Source organism: Acinonyx jubatus, chromosome B3 (genome assembly GCF_027475565.1).
Source record: "Acinonyx jubatus isolate Ajub_Pintada_27869175 chromosome B3, VMU_Ajub_asm_v1.0, whole genome shotgun sequence".
NCBI lineage: Eukaryota > Metazoa > Chordata > Mammalia > Carnivora > Felidae > Acinonyx > Acinonyx jubatus.
In genome coordinates this window covers 28,456,756-28,480,767 of record NC_069386.1, presented here as the reverse complement: position 1 = coordinate 28,480,767, position 24,012 = coordinate 28,456,756, and the positions used below count along the sequence as shown (strand labels likewise).

At 50.5% G+C, this 24,012-nt stretch overlaps 1 protein-coding gene across 1 annotated transcript in view; it reads right to left on the bottom strand.

Moving 5' to 3' along the window:
- TMEM266 (transmembrane protein 266) overlaps positions 1-24,012 on the bottom strand; it is a 73,789-nt gene that overhangs the window by 29,509 nt on the left and 20,268 nt on the right. Inside the window, exons 3-7 of the mRNA XM_027067837.2 lie at positions 21,631-21,785; positions 18,580-18,653; positions 5,327-5,383; positions 4,073-4,211; positions 212-327 (exon numbers count right to left, since the gene is read on the bottom strand). Coding sequence (XP_026923638.1) covers positions 212-327; positions 4,073-4,211; positions 5,327-5,383; positions 18,580-18,653; positions 21,631-21,785 — 541 coding nt within the window. The remainder of the gene's footprint in view (positions 1-211; positions 328-4,072; positions 4,212-5,326; positions 5,384-18,579; positions 18,654-21,630; positions 21,786-24,012) is intronic.

Sequence of the window (24,012 nt, the reverse complement as noted above, 5' to 3'; positions counted from 1 at the left end):
GGTTGGAGAGCTGACTGGTCACTGTGGTACCAAAACAAAAGCACCCAGGCCTGGCTGCGCTGAGCAGGAGTGACCTTAGAGACTTGTTTCCCACTCTCGGGGCCTCAGGCTCCCTTTGTGTCCTTGGGGGCCCAGCTGCTCTGGCTTCCTGCAGCTTTAGGCACCAGCAGGGCCCTCAGCCCTGGACAGACTGGAAGTGGTAGGGCGTTACCCCTTGCTCCTGACAGATCTGCGTCAGTCTCTCCAGCTGCTCGTCTTGGATGACCTTGGCCTTCTCGTATTGCTGGATGACCATCTCCATCTCCACCTTCACAGGCAGGACGTAAGCTGGAAGAGAGACAGCTCTGTGAAGAACTTGGCAGTAGCAGGGCTCAGGCTGGGAAGGGGCCGGTCCCAGCATTCAGTCAGCAGCAGGTTCAGTCCAGGAGCAGTTCCTAGAGGGGCCAGGGGTGTAGGGCTTGGGGGGAATGTCTAGGTACCCAATAGCATCCAGGCAGTAGAAAAGGGCCAGAATCCTAACCAGTGGTGACTGAGATATCTGTTTTTCTTCTTTTCCCTAGTGATAACACCCTTACTTTTGGCTGTGTGCACAGCTGCCTAGAGCAAGGACTATGTTTTCTAGTCTCCTAGGCAGTTATGGGCAGCCATGAGACCACATTATGGACAATGGGATGAAAGAGGTGTGATGCAGCAGCTTCCAGGAGCTGGTATTGATGAGGAAGTGGAAATATTGGAACCCTCACTCACTGCCACTTTGGAAAAACTCTTTAGGAGTTTCTTAGATGGTTAAACACAGTGACTACATGGCCCAGCGATTCAATTCTTGGGTACCTAGGAGAAATGAAAACATATGTCCACACAAAAACTTGTACATGAATGTCCACAGCAGCCCAAAGTGGAAACAAACTTAATGCCCATCAGTTGATGGATACAGAAAACGTGCTCCATCCATACAAAGGAGCACTATTCAACAATAAAAAGGAATGAAGTTCTGATACATATGCTACACATGGATGAACCTTGAAGACGTTTTTGCAAGGTGAAAGAAGTCAGACACAGCAGACCACATATCATATGGTTCCGTTTCTATGAAATGTCCAGAAGATGCAAATCTATAGAGACAGGAAGTGGACTAGTGCCTGCCCAGGGCTGAGAGGCTAATGTGGAGTGACTATTGGTGGGTATGGGCTTTCTTTCTGAAGTGGCAAAAATGCTCTAAGCTTAGATTTTGGTGATATTTGCACGAATCTATGAATATACTAAAAGCCATTGAATTGTGCACTTCAAATGGGTGTTTTACGGCGTGTGACCTATATCTTAATAACGATGTCTAAAAAGAAAAGGCATCTGGAACTTTCCTTTCGCCTCTTTATCTTCGTCTCTTCCTTCTTCCTAGCTGCTGAAATGAGGATATGATGGCTGGCACTGGAGCAGCCATCTTGGGCCATGGGTGACTTTGTAAAGTAGACTATATGCAGCAGAGCAACAAAATGGGAGGAGCATGGAATCTTGACTACAGAGAGTGCCACATCAGCCCCAGACTGCCTACCTGCAGACTCTCATGTGACAGAAATAAGCTTCTGTTTTGTTTAAGTCCCTGTTATTCTGGGTCTGTTACTCATAGACAATCATATCAATCACTGATGCACACACTGAGACCCAGAGCAGAGAGACTAGACTCTGGATTGGAGGGTCCCAGTGGTAGCCCCATAGGCCCCTCCCTTGGGCAGTTCTCTGGGCTCTGTGGAAGTCAACTCCTGACCCAACCCTTATGCTCTGGCCTTCACACTCTCATATCTCACAGAACTAAGCTCTTCCTGACTCAACAGAAACCCCAGTCACATGCCTCTATTGCCACTGTATTCTACAATCTCCACATCTCCACTCTTCAAGTCCCTTTTCCACCCACAGTGTCTCACCCTCCAGATGTTCTCTGGCTGCTGCAGGGATCATGCAGAAGAGAAAGCATAACTCTTGCTTGCTTCTAAACTTGAGGGCAGCCCACATGTCCTGCAGACCTACCTCTAGGTTCCAGAGGCTGGACCAAGCGGCTTCTGCCTCCTCAGATCTCTGCTGAAGCCAGTTCACACCCAGGGCAAGAGAAACAAATTAACGCCCACACATGCACACAGCACATGCCTATCCTGCAGCTCCCAGTGGCACAGCAATGCCTGATTTGTATCAGGAAAAGGGGAGGGGACAGCTGGGAAGAGTATCACAGGGCTGTCAAGATCCATCAGTGTGAGGGTATCCAGCTGTCCACAGCTGGCAGAGAAGAGCCAGAAGGCACTGTTCCTTCCCTGAAGGGAGAGGATGTTCTCATAAATGGAGCCAAGAGCAGGGCCCTGAGCAGATGGGGGTGAGTGAATGTAGGAAGAACACTGGTGGGTGCCAACAATCCTACTTTCCACTTCTGGCTCATCGCCTGCCCTGCTGTGTGACAATTCTCCCTCTTGGTCTCAGTTTCCCCAGTTATCAAATGACAGGAATGGACTAGATGATCTCTCAAAGCCTTCCCACTTGGGCCTTTCAGTTTGATAAAGATTCTGGATTAAGAGATCCCTGACAAGACATCATACCTCACACTGCTAACTGGGTATGATATGGGGTGGGGACAGGGAAAGGGTGCCCTGCCAAGGGATGAGACCCCAGAATGAGGCTGTCCTTTCTGCCTCAGGCTCCCTAGTCCCTGACAAAGGTTGTCGGGGTACTCTCACAGCCACAATTTCTGTCATTTGCAACCAAAATTCAGGGCTGGAATAACTTTAGAGTCTATATACTATACAGTCTATAGTCTTAGCAGTCTATCCCAGTGATTTAAAAGTGCTCCAAAGGGCCAGAAGATCCTCAGAGATGCCCCCAGGGAGAAGAGAGGGGGCACGGAGGTGGGCTCTGGCGCCCTGCTCCGAGTCATCCAGAGCAGCCCCACTTTTAATCCATTTTTCACACTGGGTAGCTGCATGAGATTTTGCAGAAGAAAGGGGTTTGCTACTTAAAAAAAAACTTAAAAGCTTAGGACTCCTCATCTGGTCATGCCTTGCCCCTCCATGTGACCACCTGGCCTGAAGCTGCCTGCACTCTAGCAGAAGCCCACCTCCTAGAGGCAGACCAGCCCATCTGTGGGTGGCTCTGTGCCTAGTCTGCCTGAGGAGAGTGGGCTTCCCTGTCATGTCCCCAGAGGTCCAAGGACCATCCTCTGGAACCCAGAGTTGGTTCCACCCTCTTCCCCCTCCCCAGACCACCCATCCCATCCCAGTACCCTGTCCTGTACTTCAGGGACAAGGCTTCCGGTCTCCTCTTCAACCAAGCATCCCTCCTCTGGGGGGTCACACTCTTTCTGGAAATACATGAACCACCCGGGTCAGGGCACAGCCCTCTAGATGAGGTGGCTCAGGAGGAAGGGTGGCCTTGCCGCTGATGGTAGCAAAGGCAATGATAAAGTGGAATGGATCAGACACTCACTGGGATGGACACCCAGATGGGAGCATGTGCTACTAAAACTGGGTGAAGCACCAGCCAAAACCCAAACCAAGCCAGCAGCTCCCATAGAAACCTTCTCTAGTTGTTTGCAGCTCGACAGGCTTGGGAGGGGCACCCCCCTGCTGGACACACAGGTGAGATGGACCCTGCGGGGAGCAACACCTTGACCAGTAACCTGGACAAAGCCAGTGGCGAGTCTGCAGGCAGCAGGGAGCCAGGGTAGTTGTGCGTTGGAGCGCTCAGGATGTACAAAGCCACTGCTCCCAGAATGGCAGGCCCTGCTGTGAGCACTCACGTGAAGGGCTGGCCATCCAGACATACCATAAATAGTTATGTGGTAACGAATGCTCAAGTGTTTGCACGTGACATCTGGCCAGTATGCGTGGTTCCTGAACACATGACATCAAGTGAGCAGTGACAGGCTTGGTCTCTCCGTTGCCAATAGTTTCCATCCTCCAATCCCTGAGGCTGGCGGGGTCATCCCTCCCTCCCACCCCATATCACATGGTCTCTCTCCTTAGTTGATAGCTCCATGTTCTATAGCAGCTACCTACCACCCTGCAAGCTCTGCCGACCCATTTGGACCACTCACCATCAATGACCCTCTTCACCCGCCAGATCCGGAGCATGATAATGAGGCTGATGGCGTCCCAGGGGCTCCTGGGCCCATTGGCCACGGTGGACGCCACCATCGGGGCCAAGGACAGGATGATCACAGCCCCGTCAAACACCTGTGAGAGGAATTGGATTTCAGTGCCCTGGGCCACCTTCCTGAATGTCCCAGAAACAGGCAAAGCATCTGGTGCTGGCCAGTTTCTCCAGGAGGTCTGTTTCCACATCAGAAGGTCACCCTTATCCGTGGCTGCCTCTCCTGAAAGTCCTCAGTCTTTAGGGACCTCCCACTCACAGACGTGCCCCTGAGCACTCTTTCATCTTAGAGACCTCAGCCCTTCCCCAGCTTTTGTTCAGATGGCCTTGGGTTGCTTCCAGCATCTTGTCCCTTGGGATGGGGCCTGCATTCCACGTCCTAGAGTTCCTGTTCCAGCCTTGCTGAATCCCTCACTGGCAGTGGGGGCTGAACGCAGGACCCTTCCCCTGGGGTAACAGGAGCCCAGAGCCTGTATCTCATTTCTATCTGGCGTTGAGTCTCTTACCGTGCAGGGAGGCAGGGCTAGGAGAGGAGGGAGCCCAGCACGGGTGATACAGCCTTGGGCCCTGACCTTCTATCTGCCTGTTCCAGCTTGGCCTTGATCTGTGACTTCCATGGGCCAGGCCTCTATGTTTGCTCCCAGCATTAGGCCCAAAGAGGCTAAAATGTGGATGTTGGGTGGGGTTGGGGGTGAGGAAGCAGTTGGGCATCAGACACTAACCACCTTGCCTTGTCCTAAGTGCACAAACCCCCCAGCAGCAGCCAGGCTTCCTTGGCACCTCATCTCCACCCACTGCACCCCACCCCCTACATGATGCAGAGCAGCTGGATGCTCTACAGAGTCACAGGCTGGGAGGTGCCTGTATGGTTTCCTGCCCAGCTCTCCGACCACCAGGCCATTTTAGAGTGGACTTACTTGTTTGAAAACACCTTTCACAGCTTTTCCAAATGATTCAAGAATAACTTTTCAAATTTTGCAGAATTTAGAGAAGTTTTAGACTGTCCCTTTGCCAGGAACCTTCTCAGTCTGCCCGCCTTCCGACCCTCAACAGCACAGCTGCAGGGACTCCTGCATCCAGTGGGGGAGGACAGGGCCTTTTTGATGCTCCCACCCTGAGGTGGGTGGGACAGTGGCATTTCCCAGCTCCCAGGATGGCTAAGCGTAGGTAGGGGGTAGGGGTGGACACTGGCCTTTACCTCTATTTTGTTTTCGATGTAATCCCAGATCCCAAGTACTATAATCCGCAGAACAGTCTGAGGAGAGGAAATGAAAGAAGAGGTTATGTTTACTGCTCTCCAGCCCCTGCCCCTCCCCCTAGCAGAGAAGATTCTGGAGCTCAGAATCAGGGTGGGCCGCTGCCTCCTTATTCAGTAATGGGAACCGTCTTCACTCTCTGCTGAGTGTTTCTCAGATCACATGCCCTCTCCACCACAGGTCGAGTGCCTCAGCTCCAGTCTGCATCACCATCACCATCTGTGCAACCCCTCCCCACCACCTGCCCCTGCTCAACACCCTGCAGTGCAGAATATACCTGGATCCTTTGAAACAACACTCAAACCTGTCTCCCTCGCCAGAGTCATCTCCTGCACTCCGGTCATGCCACAAATCTACAAACACGCAAGCTCTTTCCTCTTTCGCCTTGTCTTTGCATGTGGCAGACTGACGGTTCACTCCTCTTCCCTTTAATCTCTTCTCCTTTTATTTTAGAGAGAGAGAGAGAGAGAGAGAGAGAGAGAGAGAGCATGCACAAGTGCAGGGAGGGGGAGGATGAGGGGGGAGAGAGTGAGAATCTCATGCAAGCTCCATGCCCAGTGCAAAGCCTGACGTGGGCTCCATCCCATGACCCTGGGATCATGACCTGAGCCAAAATCAAGAGCTGGACACTCAACTGACTGAGCCACCCAAGTGGCCCTCTTCTCTCTTAGAGAATAATTGGATAATTAGCATGGTTACGTAGCCAAAGACGATACTTCCCAGCCCTGTAGGCACTAGGTTCCTTCTCCTCTTTCCCTCTTCCCAAAGACTAGAATGTGGGTGTGTAGGTATGGTGGTGAGCCATCTTCAGGTAGGGAGGGCAGGGCAAGATGAAGCATCCTGGGTCCCCACTAGCCCCACTCCACCATGTCTGCTTTCACTGTTCACTCCACTTGTCCTTCTGTGAGAGAGAAATGAACCCTGCGTTGTTGAAGCCCCATTGTATTTTCTGTTGTCTTGTTAGAGCAGCTCGGCCTATGTGCTAACCATCAGGGCCATTTCCCTTCTCTGCCTGGAAAGGGCCTTCCTGTCCTTCTGGCATCTGCTCGAGTGTCACCTCTGTGAAGTTCCTCCACATTCCCCAGGCTCAGTGCCTCTTTCCTTGGCATTCCTGTAGAACTTGAACACCAATAACTCTCCACTACACTTCATCATACCTTGTGGTGATTACCTCCCTGATCCCCCGATCAAGGCTCAAGAGACACTGATTTCTCTCCATTACCCCAAATCCCTGACATAGAGTAGACACTGAATGATTATACAGTTTGAGTGAATGAACAAATGCATGCATGAATGACTAATTCCTTAAAACCCTCAGTAATTCACTCCAATGCCGTGCCTTCAGGAGAGGCTTCCTCACCAGCAGTACATCTTTCTACAAAGAGAATATTTAAAAGCTGGTCTCATAATACTGGTACATTTGTCTGTAGGCCCTTCCTTAAACCAAGATGACTAGTTCACAGTAATTCACACCAGGTGGTGTCCCTTCTCCCACACGCTGCAGTACAAGGCCAGCCATCTGGACTCAACAAAGCTGCAGAACGCCCATGGATCTTCACCCACATTTATGCCATGAAAAGGCTTAGCTGATAAAATTCCCCTCTTCCTTAGAAAAGACTATCCTGACTTCCATGAGGGCATGAGTAGGTGGGACACAGGTGGCATCTCTGAGAACAGAGAGGGTCATACAGCAGCCTGATGTCCGTTCCTACATGGCTTCCTTATCTCCAGGTTGGAGGACCCCTGCTTCACCGCAAGACAGCTCTAAGTGAGTGGAGAGAAATCTGGGTTGAGGTCCAAGATATCCTGAAGTTACAGCTCAGTAACAGGCTGGTTGTGTAGCCTTGGGCAAGTCAAATCCCCTCTCTGGGCCTCAGTTTCCTTTCTGCCAGAGAGATGGGTTATAGGATATGAATCTTCCAATTCTTTATGAAACTAACCTTTGCCATGTACTCATACCAATACGTGCCAGGCCGTGGGCCAGCCCTCCTTACATGTGATTCTCACTTTGCAGAAAGGGAAGCTGAAGCTCAGAGAGGTTAAGGAAGCTGCCTGGGGTCCCTCAGGCATTGCACGGTGAGCTGACATTTGGACTCAGAAGTTGACTCTGCATGTTACACTCAAGTGGCGTAAGAACACCACACATGGGCCTGGGTTTTGTTGTTATTGTTGTTGCTGTTCATTCTAACTTGTGCTGACATTGAAATTTGGTGTGTGTCTCCTCTGAAATGTTACACCAGCCACATCTACTCCAAATTCCCAACTGTAAGGTTTCCAAGGCACAAAGTCCAGGCCAGGACAGGGGGGAACAAGGCCTGGTCCAAATAGGACTTCTCCGGCTGCTGCTTCTCCTCCTTCTTTTTTCTGTTTCAAGATTGTGGTAAAATACACAAGAACATGAATTTTACCATTTTAACTATTTCTAAAAGTGTACTGTGGGATTAAGTACATTCACATTGTCACACAACCATCACCACCATCCATCTCCAGAAGTTTTTCATCATTTACATTAAATACTAACTACCCTCTCCCCCTCCCCCCTGCCCCTGTCAACCACCATTCTCCTTTCTGTCTCTGAGCCTCACTGTTCTGGGAACCTCATATAAAAGGAATCATCTCACTTCTCTATAAACAAGGCAGCAGCCCAGGGGATATGGGGTTGGGGGAGGAAGAGGGAGCTGGCCAGGCATGAGACTCAGCCAGACCCCCCCATGAGGGGATGAACAGGCATCACACATGGAGCCCTGTGCTCCAGGAAGGGATGGAAGTTTAATGGGTGGATGACTGAAGTAGTGATGTATAAACAAGTAGAACAGCTGGAGCACTGGCTACCTGCCTCCCTCCAGGCTGGCTCATCCACATGGGATCTATCCTCTGAGGCCTGGCTCAGCTCACCCTCCTCTGGGGAAGCCTTTCCTTCCTAACCCAGCCCATGGAAACAGAACAGCCAAAGGCAGCCGTGGAAACACCTCCTGGTCCAGCCTCCTGGCATAGATGGGGAAATGGTGGCCTGGAGACAGCTGCTCCAAATCAGAGTCAAAGCCAGAATGAGAACGCAGCTCTGAAACACCCCACCTGGTGGCTTTCCCCTGCAGCATCTTTTGCCGAGATCCCTCATCCATGGAGACAGGGACCTGGCCACACTGCCCTGCCAAGGGCTGACCAATCCAGCTGTGGCTATGTTTCTCAACGTACAGGCAAGGATACACTGCTTCAGCAGCATCTGGGGATTTGTCTACAGTGCAGATTCCTGGGGTCTCATGGAGATCCAGATATCAGAATCTCTGGGTGCAGGGCCCAGGAACATGCGTTTTTAACAAACTTCCCCCAGGGCGCCCACCAGAACCACAGGGATGTATAAAGTGACAATTTCCCGAGTGAAAACAGGGAGGCTACATGCCCTGATGCAAGAAGGAGAAAGAGCATTATATGAGGAGTCAAAAGTCTGATCCTCTTTCTGTTTCTGACCAGCCCTTACTGACCATGTGACATCGGCTGGAACAAAGGGCGACGAGCACCCCATGCTGCCTGCCTCCCCGAAGCTCCACGGGGAAAGACAAGTGCAGGGCAATGAGGTGGGACTATTTTATCACCCACTCCCACCCCTAGGACCCTTGGTCCTGCAATCCTGCCCCCCAAAGTTGCAAAGGGCTTTGAGGAAGGGTCCAAGGGAACCCAAATCCTCAGCTCCACCTGCCTCTTTCCCACCTGGGACTCAGGGTTTTCAGCCTCCTTTGTTCCAACCTTGCCTTCAGGAGACAAGGATGCTCTGACACGTGAAATAGGCCAAAGTCTTAGCAAAACTTCATGGATAGTATCATTTGAGTATTACTATAAGCCCAGCTCTCGTGCCATCTTACAGATGCAGAAACAGGCTCAGGGAGAAACAGATAAACAGGGTCCTCAAGTCCCTCTTCCTTCTACCACAAGTACCTTCATCTTTTCCCTCAGAAAGCCCTGTTTTCTGGAAGGATACTTCTCTTCTCTCCCCAGAGAAGGGATTCAGGCTTCAGGTAGCAGGAGAGCAGAGTGAGAACCTTGCATCTAATCCAGGCCCTGTGTTAGTCAGGTGGCAGCAAGGCCTCCTGCCCTTCCTGCTGAGGCCCAAGCCTCATGTTTTAGGGGACTGAGCTTCTCTCCCTGGGATAGGGTCTGATGAGCTCCTAGGGTTTGGGAACCTTGGGGGATACAGGCAGAAGCATCTGCTGGTCTGTAAGATGCCTCTATGTGAATTTTTCAAAGGTACTCATTGTCCAGGCAGAGGGAGATCCTGGTTCACAGCCTGGTGAGCTGAGCGGGGGCTGGCACCCTCGCTCTCTGCAAAGCCATTCTGAAACCAGGCCTACCAGCAGGGGAGAACGAGGCAGTGCATGCCTGGCCCTGAGCCTGTGTCCCTGTAACCCTGCAGCTGGCCAGGGTTGGGAGGTGCAGGCTGGCCTAAGGAATACCCACAGTGTGTACTAGGTGCAGAGGGCTGGCCCCAAGCACTTCCTCAAGGAACAGATCTACTCTTGGGCAAATTTTCCCTGCAAAGAGAGCTGCTGGCTCCCTCCTCCAAGTAACCCCCAGACCCAGAGTTAAACTAGAGCAGCAAGAGGAAAACGTGGAATCCACATTCCAGTTATGAGGAAAAATTAAGAAATGTGGGAGGGGCTGAAAGCACTCCTGAATTGGTGTGCAGAAGAAAGGTTTTTGGGTAACAAGTGCAGGTTGAGGGGTGATAGTGGGGCAGCACAACAGTGTCTCCTAGGCTTAGGCATCGACAAAACAGGAGCAGAGGGACCAGCTTCACTCCTCCATCCGCACACAGTCAAAACCCATGGAGACAGATTACAATGAGCCAGACATAGCCCCCTCCCCAGGAGGGTGGCCTCTTGCCTAGGGATCGAAATGTGAGCCCCCTCCACATGCAATAGCCAATACCTCTGGGGGACATGGGTTCACAGGTCCCTGGTGCTAGGTTCATTTTGACAGGAGGTTCCCAGCTACCTTAAAAGAATGGGTACAAGACCTGTAGGGTAGAGAATGGGGTGGTGGACCACATGACCAAATGTCAGTCTCTTGAACACTGACTGTGTGCTCTCTGTGCCCACCCTGGGGTGAGAGGCAGACTGAAACACACAGATGTGCAAAGTTGAGTTCCAGAACTTCCACTTAGCCTAGAAACCTTTTTAGTTTCCTCCATTCTAAAAAATCCCTCACTGACCCCATGTCTCCCTTAAGCCACTCTCCTCTCTCTCTCTTCTCCCAGGTTTTGAAGAGGTGTCTCCACTTAACCCACCACAATCTGACATGAGCCCACCACAGCAGTGGAACCACTCACACCTTGGTTACTGATGACTATTTGTTGTCAGATCTCATGGATAATGTCCTGCAATTGATCTTAGTCTGGCAGCGTGTGCGGCACTGAGCACATCCCTGCTCTTCAAGGACTCCTCTTTCCTCTCCAGGGAGCCGCATGCTCTGCGTTCTCCTCCCACTGCCCTGCCTATATCTTCTCAGGTTACCTTTGCAGATTTCTTTTCCTCCCTCCATACCAAGATTATTTCCCAGGGCTCCAGTTTCCTCTCTTTTTCCTCCCCACATCCCTGGACGATCGTACCCTTGGCTGCAACTCCCACCAATATCCTGAAGCTCTCTAAGTCCATGTGTCCGGCTTAGGCCTCCTACTGCTGCAGTTCTGACTTGGCAAACCCCATCACTATCCCCTCTCTGTCTTGTCTTCTCCACTGCCACACTCCCTCCCAACCCCTGGCCACCAGTGATGAACATTCCCAAGTCCCACAAAATACAGCTCTTTAATTCATCTCCAGTTTGTCCCTTCCTCCATCTCTACTTGCACTTTCTGGTTCAAACCTTTAACCCCGCACAGCTGAGCCATGCCTCCTACATGGTCTCCAAATTCCAGTCTTCCTCCTTCCTCCAAACCCAGCTCTCAGGGTGATTTCTCTAAAAAGCCAATTTCATCATGCCCCATCATGTCCCTCTTCTGCCTGGAGGCCTCCCGGGTCTCCCCACAGCCCTTGGATTAAGACCCCAACTCCTGAGCAAGGCACTGAGGGGCCTTTGTGACCTGGACTTGCCTGGGTTCTCAGGACGTCTTGCCACCTCCACTGCCATAGTCAACAACCAGACACGTGGTGTCAGCTCACGGCTCTTGCCCTTCCGCATTCTATGACTGCCATCTGAGGTGCTTCTATCTCACCCACCTGGAAGCTCACACATCTGCAGACAGATTCCTTCCCCTCTAAGGTCTTCCATCACTGCCTTAAGCTTGAACTTAAGCTCCTTTCCTGGCTCTCTCAATACACACATTTGCTTCTTAGCCAACTACAGCCAACTTACAACCCAGCACCACCTACAGTGCATCACAGAGTCACTTAGAAATGTTGGCTAAATGAATAAATAAATAAGAGCTTCCATTTGTCAAGTGCCTCTGTATTAGGAGGGATGATGGTTAATTTTACGTGTCAACTTGACTGGACCATTGAAAAAGTTTCACTGGACATAGACCGAATTAACAGTGGTTGTCTGTGGGTGATGAGAATGTGGGTGATTTTTATTTTCTTATTTTGGCTTGTTTATATTTTCTTAATTTTCTACAATAGCCGGAATTATCCTTGTAAACATGAAGATTATTTCATAAAAAAAAAAAAAGATTATTTTGTGATTGGATAGAGCCTCAGTGCTTACTCTAATGTAGATGAAGCATGAGAAGTCACCAGGGACCCAACCTATGGATTCTCTTGTCTGGTGGCCTCCCAGCTCTTTTTGAATGTTACCCTGATGGCCCAGAATGAGGTCCCAGTCTGCTTCTGAGGCCAAGGGCCAGTGAGGACAGGCTTCTTTCCTACTAGGTACCTCCTCCAGGAGTTAGAAGTATCATCCCAGTTCTCCCCACTTGCCCAGATCAGTTGTTGCTAAGAATGTGGTGGTAAAGTGCGCCTGGGTGGGTCAGTCAGTTAAGCATAGGACTCTTGATTTTGGCTCAGGTTGTGATCTCGCGGTTCATGGGAGTCCCAAGTTGGGCTCTGTGTTGACAGTGTGCAGCCTGTTTGGGATTTTCTTTCTGCCCCACTCCCTCAGTCTCTCTTTCTCTCAACACAAACAAACAAAGGATGTGAGGTAAGCGGAACATTCTGGACCTGAAATTATTCCTAGAATCTCAGAGCTGGAGGGAGAACCTTAAATGTTATGTCGCATGGCCCAACCCCTTTCTGTTGTTTTCATCCCTTATCCAGTAGCCCAATGAGTGGGTCATCTAGCCTGAGCCTGCAAACTTCCAATGACAGTGAGCTTGACACTATCTAAAGTAGTACATTCCAACTTGTCTAAAAAATTCATCTCTGTATCCGACTTTCACGCTCCCTAAGATCACTGCCAAGGTCATGGCAAATGAAAAAATGGAAATGAGATTTTGAAGAATAATTTCTCAAATGTTTATTCACTCCTTCAATGATGAGTGTTAGATGCCCAATCCCATACCAGGTGATCAGGGGAGACAGAAGAATATACTAAGGCTCCTGTCCTACTGCTCACAGCAGAAGGGGAGGCAAAACCTGAGCCCAAGGGAGTGAAATAACAATGGGTTCAGCTCAGAGTAGGGGAGGTCTACATGGGCTGGTGAGGACAGGATGCCTGAAAGAGGTGAAGGAGGGGGACCTGGGCTGAGCCTTGAAGGAAGGGAAGGTGTCAGAGAAGCAGTAGCAAGTGGGACAGTCCTTCCAGGCAGAAATCACAGGCATTTCCAAAATAAGTACATGGAATTTGACAGGGCCACCACTAGCAATGTGGTACCTCCATGCAAATGGGGAGGTTCCTGACCCTATGGCACCTCTATCTACTGGAAAATGGTTATGATACACTCACTTTACAAATGAGACATTTGGCTGCCATCTTCCAGGAAAGTGTCACAACACACAAACAGATCTATAATGTGAGTTACCCCCTTTCACGTCCACATGACCCTGCATAGTGGCATTGTTTTTTTTTTTTTTTTAATCTCTGCACAGTACCAGGTGGGGCCTGGCTGGGGTGTGAGGACAAAGGGCTCCTGGCAGTGCTGAATAAGCAGCAACAAGTCACTGCAGACTTGCTCTAGCGCCAGCCCAACAGAGGCAGGAGGCACAGGCTGGGGATGGCAGGATCGAACCTTCTAAATCAAGTCTGGTCCCTCTAGAAGTCCACTGCTCTGGGCTCTTACCCACTTCTTTCTCTTCAGTCTGTTTAAGGCATGTTCATAAACCTATCAGGCTTTTCCTGTGAGGTGGCGGGGCAGCTGCTGTTCACGTTACAGATGGGGAAAGGGAAGTCAGAAGTGGCAGGATGGGCAGGGACTCCCTCGGCTGGGGGTGAGGCAGGTCTGGGACCCTTATTTCCTTCCACCTCTCTGGAAGTTGGAAAGGGAGACCGAAATTAAACTCTCCCCTAAGGGCAAGCAGTGGCTCCACCTCAGGTGGGGTCAGGAAGGCAGCCTCTAGGACAGCTCCAATACCTTCAGGTCAAAGATGGGGGAAGCCAAGACATGGAGAGAGGCAGTGACTTGCCCAAGGACATATAGCAAGTCAGTGGCCAAACAGGCTCCCTTCTGTTGAGTTCTCATGGGGCTCTGAAGGTACGCAATGGCATCCTCATCTCTCAGCATAAAGCATTCTACCACCCTCTTGCCTTCTGTGTGGTTACTGAGGCTCACTCCTGCTTGGAAGCAGCGGGTAGGAGGGGGACCCCCTCATGAATCCAGAATCTTGGGGTGACTGCTGATTTGCTAAGAGGCGGCCTTGGTTCAGTTCAGTTGGCACTGGCCTTCTCTTGGCACATGGCACAGGTAACAGGGCAGGCCACACTCCCTCAAGACTGAGAGGCTGCCTTGGGAGAGGAGGTGGCCCTAAGAAGCCTTGATCAACTGATGGGCAGAAACATAAAACGTGGTCTATCCATCCAAAGGAATAGTATTCAGACGTAACGGGAGTGAAACACTAACCCATGTTACAATGTGAGTAAACTTGAAAACATGTTGATATAAAAGACCATGTATTTTGTGATTCCATTAATATGAAATATCCTGAATAGTTAAGTTCACAGACACAGAAAGCAGATCAGTGGTCGGCAAGGGTTGGGTAAAGGTGGAATGGGGAGTGACTGCGTGATGGGTTTGGGGCCTCCTTGAGAGTTGAGGAAAATGCTTGGGAACTAGAAAGAGGTCATGTACAACACTGGTTATGCACTGAATGCACTAGAGGGTAGAGTTTAAGGAGTTATGTTATGTGCAAGCACCTGGGTAGCTCAGTCATTTAAGCATCCAACTCCTGATTTCAGCTCAGGTCATGATCTCACAGTTCGTGGGTTTGAGCCCCATATTATGTAAACTTTACCTCAATAAAATAATAATAATAATAGGAGGAGGAGGAAGAAGCAGCTGTTACCACCACTGCTTTGAGGCTCATATCTAGAGGGCCAGCCATGGGTCAGCTTTTTCTTCTTCCAGGAAAAGAGCTGGGCTTCTCCAGATCCCCCCACACCCAGCATTAGGGGACAGGGCCAACACCTCGTGGCCTGCACTGGAGCTCTGCTGCAGGGTGGCCAGTCTGGCCAGGCCCTAAATCCTTATACAGTCAGGAAGAGAAGCAGCTGGACCCCCTGGCTGCACGTGGCTGGCCGGTCCTGGTGTCAGCCAAGGGTGGGGCAGCCTGTGTTTTTGCAAACACCATTTGTACAATTCTCCATCTGGATCCCAAAGGCTCTGCTCGTTCTTGGGTGCTTCAGAGCCATCTGGAATATCAGGGCCCAGGAAAAGTTCGAGGGCACCTGCTTTCACCTTGGTCACCTTGGGACCCCGCACAGACTGCTCGACTGAGGGAGACTCGCTCTTACCACTTTGAGAAGCATCTGTCTCACTGGAAAATAGCACAGCCTGTTTGAACAGATGTCCTCAAACTAAGCCCAAAGCAGCTTCATGCTTCCCTTCTTTGAGTCTAGATCTGTCCTCTGGGGCCTGCACAGAACGGAGTAACCCATCTTCCCTGAAGGAGCCCTCAGAGCACAGAGATGGGCAAAGGACGACATGGAGCACTTACACACCCACCTTCTGGTCCAGCCTGTCACTCCTGCAGACCCTGGGCAGCTTTCCACGCCTTCCCAGGCCTCAGTTTCCCAACTTGTAAAATGTCACACCCACATTCTGGGTTGTCCTAAAGCTCAGTGGAGACAAGGAGTGGAATATTGCTCCGAACAAGTCAAAAGGTACCACGGCATCAGGAGCCCTTTGGGTCAAACCTTTGTAGAATTTGTCTGTGAATTAACACCCACGCATTAAGTCTAACCAGTCTTGGAGTCCTGGAGAGACCCCCCCCACCTGTGGCCCAGAGACATATCTCTGGGTATTTCCGGAGGAAGTATTTCCCACTCAGCCTTGAAGGAGTGATATAGACATCACACTAGAGGAGGATGAGCCAGTAGCACTGGGTCTGGGGTCAGATGCACTGTAGGGTTGGACTTCTTCTTTCTCAGCTCCTGGCCCTGGGAGCCCTTCTCCAAGATTCTCTGTCCCCTCACAACCTGCTGGCACCAGGACCACAAAAATATGCAGCGGTGACAGACCAGATTAGGAGCCCAGAAGCCTGGGCCCAGTTTGGGCTAGAATTGGCTGTGTGACCCCAGGCTACTCCCCTTGTCCGTGTGATTTTTTAAAAGGGTACAACTGGCATTTTCAGGGGGCAAATACACTGGCGTGGTGCACTACTCAGGGAAATTGGCTGCCCTGGCCTTTCTCACCGGAGGTGCTCCGGTCACACAACTCCAAACCCTCTGAGGAACAGGCTAGGGGGACATCTATGAGGCTATTCTAGCCCCTTCTGATGCTTGGTTCTTCTGGGCTCTCCATGACATGTGAGAGCCCAGGCTCATGAGCTGGGCTGCCTCATCACAAGATCACTGTCCCAGCCCCTGTGTTCATGCTTGTCAGGGTGTGCTGGGGAGACAGATCTCTCCTGTTACTCTACTGCTAGCCCTCTGTTGCTCCACCTGTTACTCTTCTCTTACTACCTTGTTACAGCTCCACCCAACCCTCTCTTCGACAAGGTCCAAGGTCAGGGGCACAGTCATTCTCCTCCAGCTGGGCCTGTGGGAAGCCCCAGGCCCATCCCCCTCTGGATGTGTGAATGGGAGTGAGTGGGGGGTTTGAGACTGAGATTCCTTTGCACAGGGGCTTGTCTGTTTCAGGTGGCTTGTCTCCGGCAGTGACAGGAAGGGAATGCCAAATTCACGCTGGGTAATAAATTCTGCAAAGGCAATAAAACCAAAGCGGAGGGATAGATGGAAGAACCGCAACAACTGATTAAACATTTTTGTTGGCAGTCACAGACACATGACACATTTTCTGAGGTTTGTAGCAAGGAGACATCTGGCCTTGGCCCGTGTGTTTGTGGGAGGGAATCATGGTGAGTGGAGGCCAGGGAGCTGGAGAGGGCAAGACCCTAAAAAGGCAGCAGGCTGGGAAGCAGGCACTGTTTAGGGGGTACTGAGGCACCTCCAGGGCAGCGGTCTCAGCGAGCCGCTTGGGACACTCCCAGGAGGGGCAGTGTCAAGATCTGCCCCCACATTCACAGCTTCAGGCCCAGGCTTGCCTGCCAATTCCGTGGACTGCAGGAGTCGAGGCCTGGAAAGAGAACGCTTTGTGCTTGGAACGCCTGCTGCCCAGCCCCACACCCAGACTCAGGGTTCTGGACTGAAGGCCTGAGGCCCAACCCTCCCCTGATTTTTGCAGGGTATCGAGGGCCATCATATAGGGCTTCCAGCTGGCCCAGAAGAGGACCTTGGGACTCTTAACTCCCTGGGTTTCCTGATCAGGTCTCAAAATATTCTGTACTTCCATACCTTCACTCATGAGGTTCCTTTCCCACTTCATCCTGTCCTTCAAGGTTCTGCTGTGCTCTGAGACCCAGAGGCCCCTTTGCCACCAGGGAAGCAGCACCCACTGATCTGTATGTGTGTGTCTGTGTCTGTGTGTGCATGCATCTTCCCAACAGGCTCTTTGCCTTTTCTCCCCTGCCATTCTCCCCATGCCTGCTGCCCACTGAAATGCCCCACTGGGGCTCTGCGTGAGCTAATGTGGACCTGTGGCAGTGGTGGTAGAGCACATGGGTGGAGAGGGGCAGTGACCAGCCACCTGACTTAGACTAGCCTTCTGCTCTCTTGAGAAGAACCGGATTTCCACATGCAACTCTCCAGTCCCTCAATGACCCACCACTGCTCACAAGATAAAGCCCAGCCTTGCCAGTCACCCTGGGAGACCCCGCCTGCAGCAGGCCCAAGTCAACAGCACTGAAATGCAGGCCAGGGTATCAGTGTGACAGTCTGGAAACTGCTTGAAAGAAGTGTCATGCACCCCTGTGTAAAGGCAGAGCAATGTCCTGGGATCTGGTTTACCACATATTTCAGTCCCACGCTGGGCTACCAGCTGGCATTAAACCCAGTGCCCACAAGGCCCCAGGAGCTTTTCCCCTCTCACATAGAGATACTGACTTCGGTATCTCACATAGAGATACCTCTCACATAGAGATACCTGACACATAGAGATACCGACTTAGGCTTTACTGGCTGACTTGATAAAGGGAGCCTCTCACCCCTGATCCCACCACTTTGTTCATGTGCCCCTCTGTTCATACCAAGGGGGCAGCTCTCGGCCTAGCCAGACCCCATGGTCCTGCAGCACCTGCTCAATCCACTGGCCAGGCATGCGACTCCATCCTCTCTGCCCTCTGCAGGCCTGAGCATCCCCCCTCAAGGGGCAGCTTCCAAACTGCTCTCTCTACCTCCAGGCCCCCGAGGCATCAGCCCAGACTCTTATCTATAGCTCATTACTGTAAACATGACCATTTGCTCTCCTTCAGCTACGCCCTACTCAGTCTCACCTTCACAAATGTCATCCCCGCCCCTTACTTGGACAACACCTGCCCATCCTCTCATATTCCATGCAGGGGTCACCTCCTGGGGCCCAGGCCTCCCTGAAGGGGTCGACAGCTGCCCCTCCAGCATCATTTCCCAGCACAGAGCTCAGTTCTTTGTATTGTTTCTCCCTCTTTGCAGCCTTGAGGGCTAGAAGAGGGCTGGATGCTAGTAAATATTTAGAGAATAAAGCTTGGTCTCCCCAGGGCAGGAGTTGCCCTACAGAAGTCCCAGGGCCCCAGTCTTTACCTACCTCTGAGAAGAACACAGAGAGAATGACCAGACTGATCCAGTGAATTATGCCAGCAAACTGGAATGCACTGGAAACTGCAATGAACACAATAATGGACCAATTTTAGGCACAAGGAGTTAGGTGCGTTGATAGAGGACCTTCACAGCGTGGAGGCAGACCTCTGCGAGCCCGGGGCCCGCTCATGTGAACATTTGGATCTGGACAGAATCAGGCCAGAGAACATCCAGGGCAGCTTTAAGTGGTGTCTGCGATGGAGCTGGTAGGAGGGTGCAGGGCCAGTGGTGCTGCTCCTCCCTCTGTCTGTCCCCCCATAGGCCATGCCTCAGAATTCTAGCTCAGTCCCATCAGCTATGGTGGGCTGTGAGCTATAGCCATCCTCCCAGAAAGGAGCCCTCCAGAGGGGGGCTTATCAAGACATTCGTGGCTGTCAGAGCTGGGTAGGCAGCTTCAGTCAAGTCTACCTGAGCTTTCGGAAACCCTTACCACAATTCACAGCCAAAGCTCTGGGCACTGGGTGGGACTCAAAGGGAGCTTGCTTTGAATTTTCACTGTGAAAACCCTGATGTAGAGATGGCTATGCTGGCAGGGGTATTTGGAGTGAGGCTGGAGAAAGGCCTGGAAGAGGGAGCCGGGCCTGGTAGGGAGATGTCACCTCCTGAACATGACAGCTCAAGCAGCTGGGGTCTGCCATGCTTCCAAGTTGCTCCATTTGCCCTCCAGACTCCATAGTGAAGTGGGGAGAGCCATCAGCCCCTGAAAGCTCCCAGCCCACCTTCCACCAGACAATCCTTAGAGTTAAGGCGCTATCTCTGGAAGACCCCTTTAAAATACGGGAGCCATGGCCAACTTCAGAGCCTAATCAAGGTGTAGTTTATCAGGTAGTGACTCCAAAAGCAGGGTTCTGGGCCCAGGACAAGGGTTAGGTGGGCTCTGATGGAGAATGGATGGGAGGGGATGCTTTCCAGAAGGCAGGCCTGAAAGACAGCCGGGCAGAGCAGTGGGCAGGGCCAAAACAAGGTGGAGGAATGCTGCCAAGAACAGGCCTACATTGCTTCTCTGCTGGTCAGGCCTGCTTAGCGTGTAGCTCAGAATTCCCTGGGGGCTAAAAGAAAAGTACCCCAGGCAGGACTCAGTGGGGAAGGCTGACCTGAAAGAGAGGAACCCAGAGCCTCCCCCAAAGCTCTGGGATCACAGAGTGGGCAGAAGCCAGAACCTAGAGCATGTCTGGGAGAGAGAGGCTGCGGTACCAGGTTCCAGGTGGGAGACCTCAGGGTCCCCTGGTATTGGGCCAATGTGACCGACCCTTAGAAGCTGGGGCCTGGAGGCACCGTGGATTCTTTCCATCCCAGGCCACATGAATACTAGTGGGAACCGAGAGTCTGAGGCCTGTGTGACTCTGAAAAGACCTCCAGATGATTCTGAAAACATAAAATCTCTCCCCATTATTTCTCAAATGAATTCCTGTGCCTTTTTTTACGGTTTGCTTTAGAAGAGCAATAAATCTCTGATTGTGCGTTTTATGGAATTTAAGATGCCTTTTATGAGCTGCTATTGGATCTCCCACCAAAATCAATCTCCTGGATACTTAATTTTAAGCAAAATTCCAGTGTCGGCCAGGTTCTCAGTTCTATTCAATGCCTTGTCACAACCTGAGCAGCCGAGGGCCCCAAGTATAACCTACAACAGGGAAAGAAAGACTCTGTTATGGCCAGACCTCATAAAAAGCAGACATATGGATGAGTGGGAGGGAAAGTATACAACATGGTTTAATTGAAGACAGGTTGAGTGTAAAATCAGTCCTGGTCACTTTATGCTGGAAGATACTTTGATTGGAACCAAGGGGCCACCAGCTGCACAAAACCCAATGAGGCTCATCAGACAAAAGCAATTCTGTACTGCCTGTCATCCTCTCTAGAGAGTAGGGAGGGCTGATAGGGCATGGAAGGAGCTTTGATGGACCCTGAGTACAGAGGCTCCAGGAAAAGAACTGGGGGCATTTGAGAAAACAAGTCTAAGATGACTGACTGGGTTTGAGGATGGATCTATAGTTCTACACTTTGCCAATGGTGGAATCTTGCAGGCCAAAATTTTTATCTTTTTTTTTTATTTGCATTTGTATAATCCGCCTTCTGAATTGGGGAAATATAGGGATCCAGGAGCTCTAACAGAAACTGCTCACTCATCTGAAGCCAAGAGTAAAGACACCTGGCTCTCCCCAGAAAGCCAGATAGGGGTCTGCGAGGGTGGGGGGCAAGAAGTGGGCACCTCCCAACAGCCATATTGCCATGGGACATCTAGAAGGACAGAAGAGGTAGCAGACAAGCCATTGACTGCCATGTGCATCAGGCTCCCATAAACACAAGACTAGAACAAACACCAAGACACTATGGTGGGAAAAAAACTGGCCATGCCATTAAATGGCCTGATGGCTTAAAGACCCTTACCTAGGGAAAGTCTCTAACTTCTCCAAATCTTAATTCCCTTGCCTATAAGGTGAGATAAAATCAGTCATGCCACCTCACAGGGTTGCTGCGAGGGTCAAATGTATGGAAAAGTCCTTTCAAAATGATCACATTATGTGTAAATAACACTGCCAAATTATGGCTGGATAAAAACACAAGCAATCACATCATCATTGTGGTTGCTATTATTATTAGTTAGTAGAAGGTGATATGCCTCCACACATGAGAACTCTCTTTAAGATACAGAAAAGTCCAACCTGGAGAATTCCAAATGGGAACAATAAAAAGAAAAGTGCATACAGGGGTCCCCAACATTTTTGATCTCATCAGTTTCTGATCACGGAATGCTAGGGAGGGGGACTGGAGAGGCCACATTGGGTAGAAAGGGGCAAACAGGTACTTGGGGGGACAGAGAAAGAAGCTGTCAGATTTCCTCCCCGGGCAGTAATCCCCATGAGCCATGGGGCCAGGGTCATAACAGTGGCATTGGGCTGGGGGCATATTGCACTGCTGGTTGGGGACCCCTGATGGATGCACACTGAATATTGACATCATATGTATTTGCATATGTATCTCTCTTGCTACTCACACTGGAGAAGCTTTATATCTATTAGAAGTTCCAGAGTCAGGAGAATCACCACCAATATTACACAGGCTACCAGGAAACTGTTGAGACTTGCACTGAGCAAAAATACCTGCCACACGGCTGCTCTCTTCCCACAGCACGGCTTCAGCCAGGTAGACCTGTGGGGACACAAGAGGGAGAGGAGGTAAGATCCTGGCCACAGCCCTGGTCCCAAACATACCCTCATCATTCCTCCCAGGCTCTACGTTTCCCAGCAAAATGCAACCTTATTCAAGAGGCCACTGGATAGAATCACAAAGAGCAAAACCAATCATAAAAAGGTGCAGCTAGGTTTATAGGCTGACCTGGGCAACACACAGCATCCATCTGGGTTTCAGTCTCCTCATCTTTACGGTGGGTGTGAAACCCACATCTCATGGGCTTCTTGCAAACACTGGAGATCACAAAGGTCAGTGGAGAGCCTGGCTAGGTGTAAGAACTGCATGAAAACGAGCTGTTATTACTGTCTGTCTGTCTAGTCGTGGAACCTAGCACAAACTCTGCATTTAGGAGACCCTCAGTTCGCCTCTAATGAATGATTGATAAATTAATGAATGAATTTTCAGTGGTTTTCAGCTATATAAGAAGAGATCTGAGCTAAATCCCTATTTCTCAGAGGGGGTTGTATGGAATCCTAGTTCCACAGAATGTTAATGGTTGTTACTTGATAATTCTATGGTTGGATAGGTTTTGGAAAATTGGGGTCAAAGTCAAATGGCTATTTTTCTAGGCTATTTTTCTATTTTTCTAGGACATTGCAGTGCCTTTAATATGTTATTTTACATCATCATGCTCAAAAGGGATTATAGTATCAGTGCTTTCCAAACTTGCTGGACAGCACCCTCATGTCACAGGGCATCTGGTGGGACTAGTGCTTCATGGAAGATATTTTCGGAAACCCTGCCTAGATGATCTTGAACAACCACAGGTAGAGATCAAGTCACCGAGGATGGAGTTTTTCCTGAGTAGGACTGGAAGTGGGAAGGAGGTGAAAAACCTCAGAGCTGGGGCAGGCATTTGATGTACTCCCTTCAGGAACACAAGATCCTGGGAAAAAGAAGTGCCTCTGAGGGGGCAGGTGGTATTGAGGCCAAACCTCATTGCCGTCTTGAGGAAGAATTAGGCATCCTGAAGTAGCAGAGACAGTGATAGTCAGGGAGTCCCCACTTCTGGCTCCACCTTCAGACACACAGGACTATGTGTGAAGGTTATCTGTGCATTTCAGGCCTCAGCCTCCCATTTGTAAAACTCCTTAACTCCTAGGATTGTTGCAAGTTAAATGAGGGAATGTATCTGATCTATAAAGCACCATGGAGCTGAAATGGATTGCTAATGATGATGATGATGATGATGATGATGATGTTGGAAAGTTATTTGATGACCCAGACAGCTGGCTGTCCCCATCCTCTGCACACAGGGACGCTTTATAACTAAAGTGTCCGCTGAAGTGGGTCAGGGCCCGATGCCCTGAAGATCCTAAAGTGTCACTGGAAGAGGGAATTCTGAGATGCTCTCTTCTCCGCAAAGGAATACTGTGAGTGCTTCAAAGGAGGAGTTTCTCCCTCAGAATCCATCTAGGGAAAGCTTGACGGAGCCCCCAGTTGTTGGAAGGTGGTACAAAGCTCATGGCTCTTCAAAAAACCTGGCAGGAAATTTGGCTTATTCAAGTCTTTCTGGAGAGTTTCCAAAACCTATGGGAATGACAGGTGCTGTCTTGGTTCTAAGGTAATGCAAAGACTCGGGGGTTCAGTCTCCAGCCTCAGGGATCTGGTCCCACAAATAGGGGTAGAAGGATTTCAACAGGTGATTGTGGAAAAAGAAGAAGGTATTTTGGACAGGGTTGAGAGGGGACTGATGTGAGCCCCACCTGGCCCAAGAGTATGGGGTGAGGAGGAGGAGACCAGCCAGGCCAGAGAGAGTTCTCACTAAGGGACAAGCAGAAGACAGGGAGACAAAGGTGAGTGGAGACCAGATTGTGAAGGCCATTGATGAATGCCTCCATCACTCACTGCAGATGGGTTTCAAAGTCTGATGCAGAAACACTTCTCTTCAACTTCTTGCAGACTCACATGGGCCAATCCATAAGCAAGAGGCTACAGGGTAGATCCCAAACTGACATCATGGAGCTCAGTAGGGTTGCCAGATAAAACACAGAACATCCAGTTAAATCTCAAATAAACAATGAACAATTTTCTAGTGTGAGTATATCCCAAACATTGCATAGTTATACTAAAGAAAGTATTCATTGTTTATTTGAAATTCAACTTTAACTGGGTGTCCTGTATTCAGGGCAGAGGGGTGTTGAGGGGGCCTGGTAAGGGTGGCTGTGATTTGGTCAGGTGAGAA